This window comes from Carex rostrata, chromosome 33 (genome assembly GCF_964058835.1).
Source record: "Carex rostrata chromosome 33, lpCarRost1.2, whole genome shotgun sequence".
NCBI classification, from domain to species: domain Eukaryota; kingdom Viridiplantae; phylum Streptophyta; class Magnoliopsida; order Poales; family Cyperaceae; genus Carex; species Carex rostrata.
In genome coordinates, this window is record NC_135950.1 from 1,789,195 (window position 1) to 1,798,112 (window position 8,918).

The window sequence follows — 8,918 nt, forward strand, 5'->3', positions numbered from 1 at the left end:
AATTTAGTAAAAGTGAGTTGTATAAAAATATATATATATATATACAACTGATATGTGCATGATGACGTCAAAGCTATTACTATACCTAAAAGTTATTTTCATGTTAGTTTTATGGGATCTACATAATTTGTACTATTTAAAAGAATAACTTATTTTTACAGCAATATATTAGTGAGTTTTGATATATTTTTTTACCAATCTACCATCTACAATAACAAGTGCAATCTAGAGTGATAAAATGGGTTAATGCTTGTAGGGGATTTCAATTTAAAATAGGCAATTTTGAAGAACACTAATGTAAAGTTGCAAAACAATATATATCTCCTTTTAGAAAAGAGAAGGAAGTCAGATGTAATCTGTGCAAATTTTGGGTTTAATGGAATTAAAGGGATAAATAGTAATACTTAAAGGGTTAGCCAAAAAAAATAAGCACAAGCATAACTGCAATGATGTTAATTGTTATAGCACTATTCATTTTGGGCAGGGCAGAAAAGGAATTATGGAGGGGGGTGATGGAAGTAAAATGGAGTGTTGAAATAGATTTGCTGAAGGATTATAGCTTTTATGTAGTTCTTGAATTAAATTTGGTAATCTAGTGTTTTTTGTTCGATTTGATAAGCTAGTGTTTTTTTATAATCTTGACTTTTGTTATCAAAGTCTAATTCTGATATATATTTACTAATATAAGAAACTCTAAACATGCATGTTTGTAATTGTTGTACTCGTGTTTTTGTGTTTTGACTATGGTAAAAATGGCACTCAATGCTCATTTAGAAAATTAGTTTAGTCAGTGAAATAGAATATAAAAGCCAACTATATTATTTCAACCAGCCAACGTGAATCAAAATTTAAGTGATTTTGAACTTTTGTTGTATTTAGTTGAATCAAGTTTATGAACTTCTGTTCAATCAAGCCCCTCAATTATTTTACAATCTTCAATTAAAGTCTTTAACTTATTCCATCTAATTTTTTTCGTATATTTTGGAATTGATAGAAATTGATATTTTAATTAGTCAATTAATAATTGACATAATATCAGAATTGACGATATTCAGGATTTGAGATATTACAAAGTAAAGTCTTAATTAAATGTTTTATACAAATTTGTCCAATGCAATCGGATCGAGTCCGGATGAGCGTGCAACCCATTAAGGGAGCAGCTATAACCTTGTCCAATGGGCAATGGGTCTGCTTATTTGAACCCAAGTGAACAACCGGCCATTGTATTTCCATAGGTGACCAAAAAAATCGTAGCTCATATCGACTCGTAACGAGATCGATAAAAAATTCGCTCGCTCGGACCGAGCTGAAAACGAGTTGGTTCTGGTTTGGTCGAGTGGTACGGATTAGTATAGGGTTTAGGTCTTAGTCCAAGTCCTGAGCCCTAAGTGTCACTCCACGCGCGCGGCGCACCGTAACCCCGTCCCCCTCCTCATTCTCGAATTCACATCCTCTCCAATACCTGATAAGGGAATCTTTTACAATTACTAGATCTCAACCGTTAATTTTAACTTGGCACGAATCGTAAAGCACAAAAATACTGTCCCCCATTGCGATCCGAATCCTAAACCGGTTGAGATTTAATCTCAAACCGTAAAGTGAGGGTGATCCTCTGCAATAAGGATACGGATTCCTCATTCTCTGCCTCTTGACTCACCTCCTCTTCGTTCCTTTCAACCTTGTCTGGTTTGCTTTAACCCCTACCTCTCTGTAGATCGAACCTTGTCAATTGAGTGAGCAGTCGCCCAATCTCTCTTCTCTGCAGCTCTAAATCCCACCGACCAAAATTGGCCTGACCTTCTTGTTTTATTCCGACGAAAGTAGCCAATCTCTCCCCCACTGAACTAAATTACACCAAGCGCCACACCACCGCCTTTCTCTTCTTCCGACGCAACTCCTGTCTTTCTCCTCTCTACTCTCAGCGGTAAGTTCACCTCCTCTCTCAACTCTCTCTTGCACGTCAGCTGTTTGTCAAAATGCTCTGACAAGTATTGTCAATTGAGCGAGCAGTCGCCCAATCTCTCTTCTCTCTAACTGTGGTAAGTGCTCTTCCTTCCTGTGCAAGTTTCTTCAGGTGGTTTGCATTTAGGCGTGAAATTTAGCTCTTTGGTAGATCGTGGTGACTGTGCATTCAAGTTTCTTGGAAAAATATCCAGAGATGTTACAGTCTGGAATTCAATTTGTCAAGTCTTTTCATTAAAAGTGTCCTTTGCATCCTTTTCTCAAATAGGTGCTTGGTAACACGGAATAAAACCAATTTACTACTGTTAGGATGGTAATTATGCATCATTCTCTAATATTTTATTTTAAAAAGTTGGGTTAGAGCAAAATTGCAAAAAGTTGGGTTAGGCAATACTGTATGGGTGATCATTGTAGAGGCCTGAGTTTCTTACTATGGTAATAGGAATAATATTTTAGATCCTAAACATAGAACCAATGTGTAAAGTGAACAAAAAGCAAACAAATACAATTCCAGTTAACATTTAAACTCCAGTCCTTAAAGTTTAAGTTGGTTTGATACAGATTATTAAATGCTCTGTAACGACTGGTATAGGAGTACTGAACTTTAAACATTAATGAAGTAATAGGAGTTCTCTATTTAGCTTTTTCAGTATTTAGCATGATTTATTATTTTTTAAGGTTTAGCAGTTTCTTGTTACTTATTGATTCCTTGGATGGATCACTCTTGACAATATCCCTGGTTGGCAAATGACCAAATAGCCCTTCTGGAACAGCTTAATTTGATTATACAACTGCTTTTTGCTATACCTACCTAAGCACAAATTTAAAAAAGATGCAAACATGTATAGCACAAAAAAGACATCTGGTAGTACCAGCTGTAGCCTAATAGCATGGTAGCTGATCTAATTGAAATTGTGCATTACCAATAAACATGTCATGTACTGAATGGATTGCTAGCTCCCAAATACTGAAGCCTAACTAGTACAGTACTTAGTGTGATATTTACTAGTTTATGAGGTAATTAGGGTTCTGATAGTTCCTAGGATTAGTGCATGTTACCTGACAGCATCTAAATTTGGTTTGAAGGTTACAAGCATAATGGTGACATAATATTGTAATGAATCATGAAAAGGCAATCCTTTATTTGACCATGTATTTACTTAAGCATAATATCTTTTTGAGCAGGTAACAGTACCAGTTGCAATCAAGGACTCCGATATCAGTTATTTTGCAATTGAGCTGATCAAGTTTGGTACTGGCATCTACTGGTTATCACTGTGCATGCACACTATCTGCTGCCACAGATCCAATTTGTAAGGTTAATTTTGATCTTTAGATTTCTTTCGGTTAATTTTCTCCAGGAGGAGTAACTGCTTTGTTGGGACATTTAGGCTGGTATTATAATGCTTAGTCGTAATTTATTAGAGACATGGACTCTAGTATTTGTCCAGTCATACCAAATCTGGATACCTCAGCTTTTAAGTATATGGTATAGTATTTATTTCTAAGATCCGTAACATGGCATCAACTAAAATCCGGTTCATAAAGTTGAGTTTGTCTGATGCAGACCACTACAACCTCATTAATTACTGTTATAAGAGTATTGATCACGAACATAAATGGGGAGTTTTTGATTTAGCCTTTAACTACATTTAGTATGATACTATGATTTATTATTTATTAAGTTTTGAGTCTCGTGTTGCTTCTTGATTCCTTAGATGACCTGCTTGCTTACCAAATCCCTAACCAGAATAATTGACCACCCTTTGGGAAGAGCCCAAATTGACCTTCACTGCCCACAGTAAAGCCCGTCTTAGTCCAAATAAGAAATATAACAAATGAGTATGACATTGTATAACACAAAAAAGGCATCTGGTAGTACCCAGCAGTACATAGAGTAGCAGCATGGTAGCTGATCTAAATTGAAATTGTACCCACCTGGAAAACTTCATCTATTTGTGTTTGACTATCTGCATTGGGCATCACTATTGAGCAAAGGTGGACATCACGTTATGGCTGATGCCTAACTAGTACTGTTCTGTTACCTATAGCCTTTTTCATGTTATGCAAAATATATTAACCATTCTTTAATTTATGATTTGTAGGGGATGTATTGATGAACTTTTAGGACACTATTCCATCTATTCATTTAATCAACTCTTTATAGCCTTAACTCGTATGAAGAAATCCAGCAACAATTATGCAACTGTACTTTCACTCTTTAACCAATGGACCCAAGAAACTTCGTTTAGAGTTTCAACCAGCATTGTTCGACCTATAGAACTCAACCCAAATATCCATTCACAATTGATCCATAATTCAAGATACAGTCGGCTCTTTTCTACTTGCCGGATTGTTCATTCCAATGCCTCTACTGTCAGTACTGGTGGAGACATGTCTACAGAGAAAAAAACAATAACAACCCGAATCCGAAGGACCGGTACCCGCTTTTCTCAAGCTCAAAAGGATCTCTGTGATTATTTCCACAGCACTAGAGGCTATTCACTCCCTGATGCCGAGCACCTCAGTAAAAACACTCCAGTGTTTCTCGGAAAGCTAGTTTCAAAATTAAAGGAGGACAGAAGCTTTGATCAATCTATCGGTAGATTACTTCGATTTCATCCAATTAATGAATTTGAACCCTTTTTAGAAAGCATCGGTTTGTGCCCTACTAAGTACAAGCACCTGTTACCAAAAAACATAATATATTTATCTGACGATCCTCTCTTGCTAGAGAATTACCATGTTTTGTGGAGTTATGGGGTACCAAGAATTAAAATTGGTAGAATCTACCTGGAATCAGCAGAGGTGTTTAGATACAATGAGGAGGTATTATTATATAAACTCAAAAATTATGAAAATTTTGGTATCAGTAGAGCAGCAATTGTAAAATTGGTCACTTGTTGCCCAAATCTTCTGGTGGGGGAAGTAAATTTGAATATTCTTCGGGTATATGAGAAATTAAGTAGCCTTGGAGTTCAGTTTGATTTGGTAATCCAGTGTTTATCTGACAGGAGCAAATACAATTGGAGCCGAGTTTCTGAAATGTTAACCTTTCTAGACAGAATGGGTTTTGACAAACAGGCATTAGCAACTCTAATCAAGGAGACACCAGTATTTGTTTTCCACGAATCAGGAAAAAACATATACTTGCTTGTGGCCATATTAATTAAGGTTGGTCTTAAAACTGATGAGATATTGAATTTATTTGTGAAGAACCCTCGTATACTAATTGGAAACTTTGTTAACATTTTGGGTCATTCTGTAATTTTCCTCACTGAAATTGGGATGGAACTTGGTGACATAGCTAGTATTATTTCTACCCACCCCCAAATATTGGGCACTTCTCCATGCAGGAGTTCGAAATCTGTTTTACGCCACCTGAGCTTGCCCCCAAAAAGCTTAAGTGACATGATAAAGGCAGACCCGTCAAAGTTTACCAGCTTGGCTTGTACAAGGAGCGTTGATGAACCTGTGCATATAGATGAACAACTTTTTCTAAAGGCCAAAACTGAGTTTTTGCTAAAACTAGGTTTCGCCGAGTGCTCAGATGAGATGGCAAAAGTGGTTTCCAAGTTTAGAGGTAGAGGTGACAAGTTACAAGAGAGATTTGACTGTCTGGTCAATTCTGGCTTAGATTACCATGATGTGGTTAAGATGATAAAAATGGCACCTGCAGTGTTGAACCAATCGACTGATGTCTTAATTGAAAAGATAGATTATCTTACAAACAAATTAGATTATCCACTTGAGTCACTTGTTGACTTCCCCTCCTTTTTGTGCTATAACATGGATAGAGCGAGACTTAGGTTTGAGATGGTGAGTTGGCTAACAGACGAGAAAGGATTAGTGACAAATACCCGGGGGGCAACAAAAAGGTCTGGAGGGAAGTTTTCTTTGAGCTACGTACTTGCAAGTTCAGAGAAAAGGTTCCTTAAACATTTTGTGGATGTGAAACCAAAGGGGAAAAAGCATTATGAAATGTTGAAGAAATCAATTTTGGGTTCTAAAGGGATTGCAAACTAGGATCTTCTTTTTGTTTCTTCTCTTTTTAGTTTATAAAAGGCAGTTATAAATGTCCTATTTCAATGATGAAAGTTGTTGTACCAATTATTGTAAACAAAAACATAATTAGACAATTAGTAAGACTAATGATTTAAGTGCTTAATCGGGTTGAGATGGCTTTTTTGAATTTAGATAATTAATTTATGTACTTTGGGCATTTCACTACTCTATCAATAAACTGCTCTGTTGCATATTACTCTATTAAAGAATTTGATTGATGTTTAATTATCTGTGAAATGAGCTTTTATTTCACAAGTCAATTTATCCCATCCTCCTAAGTCTTAAGGCTATGTCCAAGCTTTTATTTTATAATCTATAAATTGGGTACAATGTGTGCGAGCCCCTGGATTCCTGGAAGATCACATAATAAAACAAACGGGTCAATTTGATGTGTTCTATTATCAATGCAACTGGATGTAATAGAAATGAGACTTGTGTGAAATATTTGTACAATTTGATGTGTTCTGCTAAAGATTAAAATGTGAAGAATATATTAATGTACTATTATTTTCTTTTTCAAAACTTCTTTCTTAATTCAAAAATAATATCATTATTTGTCAAGTTAATATATTATTAATGCATTTCGATTTTACAATTTTTAATAAACTGAGTTCCACCTTTTAATTCACGCTTCTATTTATAAAATGTTGAATCATTTTCATTTCTTTGTAGTGCTATGAAAAAAAATAAATGAATAACTCCGTAAGCATAAATATATGAAAGGGAAAAAAAAATATAATATAGCATGCACAAATTGTGTTATTTGCACAATATTTGAATGAACCACATAAATTAATTGTGAGATTATTGTGAAGTCATGTAATTCAAATTCTTTTTCTTTTTTTTTTGGTGAGCTATATATACACGTATGAAGATTTGGTTTGCGACATGATATAATTAAACTAAAAAAAAATTCTTCTCGTTTGGAATTAAAGGCAAAATGTATTGAAATAATTTGGATTTTAGAAGAAATCAAATGGCTTGTAGTAAATAAATCCTATTTATCAAAAAAAGGTGAAATACTATTGTTATCAGTTTCAACTTCAATCAATAATTTGTATAAAGGGCACCTGTATGTAGACAATTTACTGTTATTAGTTTATCTTATTTTTAATATTTTTGTTTGTGTAGTTATTTTACTGATATTATTTCTTCAAACACAGAGGCTAATTCAACACATAATGGTTCAAAAAATTGACCAACACATTTCAACACAAGATAAGCACATAAGAAATGTAAGTTCTAATTATTATTTTTTTCGAAAGGGTCTACATCTTGTACTCGTAGCTAAATACATAATGGTTTCTAGGATTTCTGTACACCTGTTTCTTTTATTGCTTAAGTGCTAATGTGCGTGCTTGTTGCTTGAAATTATATTGGGAAAGATGGAGAAATTCAAAAACTAAAGTGGAGTTGATTAAATTACAAAATTCTAAACAGCAGTTGTTGGAGTTTCTAGAGCAAAAAGATTCTGAAATTCGATTATTTATATAATTCATAGTGAGCTCCAACAACATTTGTATTTAAGATTATTTATATAACTCATATAATTCAAGTTTTTTAAATTTTGTTGTGTTATATATACACATATATAGATTTGGTTTGCCATTTGATTATAATTGAAATTATTTAATTAGTAAGAAGAATTGTAACATTCATTTGTGTTCACTATTTAATATGATATTAATTTAAATTAGTGTTGAGTATGAATTCTTTCATTATAAATAAATAAATAAAATCAACCTTTTTATGCAAACTGTTTAAGATATATGATAACTCTGATATAATTTTGAATTATTTTTGTTATGTAACAGTTAAAATTTATCTCTTTCATTTTAAAGCAAAAATTGATTTTGCTATGCAAACAGTTCAGATATATGATAACTTTTCTATTATCATGTAATCTTGAATTAATTATTTTTGTTATGCTAACGGTTAAGATTTATCTGCTTTTAAGAATTAAATAGTTAGCTCAAATAAAAAATTAGTCATTAACTTTTTTTTCAAGTATAACTTCGAATAAATATCTTATGAGTGAGGCTATGGTACTTTACAATGCACGGATCGTTTCGTGCATTAGATTCATATTTCTATTTTTAAAGTCTAAATAGTCGATCCGAACCGCCTAACATTATTGTTATATGAAAATATACTTGGAGATCAAATTTTATATTTTTTGGAATTTTTTTACTATTTTTTGAGACAATTAAAAAATCACTTGATCTAAAAATTTTGGACCATCCGAGAGTAGTGATTTTCTACCTACCAAAAATAATAGTAAAAAATTCCAAAACAATATAAAATTTTGTCTCCGAGTATAATTTCATATGATAATAATATTCAAATAAAAAAATATGATAATAATATTAAGCGGTTTAGATTGACTATTTAAACTTTAAAAATAAAGGTATAAATCCAATGCACGGAATGATCCGCACATTGCAGAGTACCATAGCCACACTCATATCTTATTGAGTTGAGATTAGGCCAAATTCTTGTTTCTCATTTGCCACAAATTAACGATATAGCAATATTAATTATTTAAAGTCATCAAAGTCATAAATTATACAATGAGTCTGTTTATTCAAATGGATATCCCGCCGTAAATAAAATAAAATGTCAGTAGTTATAATGTTAAATAGTTAATTTGTAACTGGTCAGTAATTTCAATAGAGTATTTTGTTGATGTGATTTCTTGGGAATTGGTTGTTTCCAATAGTAGTGTTCATTTTCTTTTCTTTGTAATTTATAGTGTGGTTGTGTTGCTGTACAGATGTCCCCTGGAATAATTTCTATTTGGTATACAAACTTTGGTTGTTCAACTAAAAAGTTAGATTAAATTAATAATTTGTTTGATGTAAATTTATTAATTAAACTAGTTACTTATCCCA

At 33.0% G+C, this 8,918-nt stretch overlaps 1 protein-coding gene across 2 annotated transcripts; it reads left to right on the forward strand.

Annotated features, from left to right (window-relative positions):
- The first annotated feature begins 1,700 nt into the window (after positions 1-1,700).
- Positions 1,701-6,130, forward strand: LOC144548478 (transcription termination factor MTEF18, mitochondrial-like). Of its 2 annotated transcripts, XM_078297162.1 has the most exons (3): positions 1,701-1,924; positions 3,148-3,275; positions 4,068-6,130. In XM_078297162.1, the coding sequence occupies exons 2-3, from the start codon at positions 3,244-3,246 to the stop codon at positions 5,986-5,988; spliced, it is 1,953 nt and encodes a 650-aa protein (XP_078153288.1). In that variant the 5' UTR covers positions 1,701-1,924; positions 3,148-3,243; the 3' UTR covers positions 5,989-6,130. The 2 variants fall into 2 exon arrangements, with proteins under 2 accessions (XP_078153288.1, XP_078153289.1); XM_078297163.1 differs by lacking the exon at positions 1,701-1,924 and having other exon boundaries at positions 3,154-3,280.
- Positions 6,131-8,918: the final 2,788 nt, after the last annotated feature.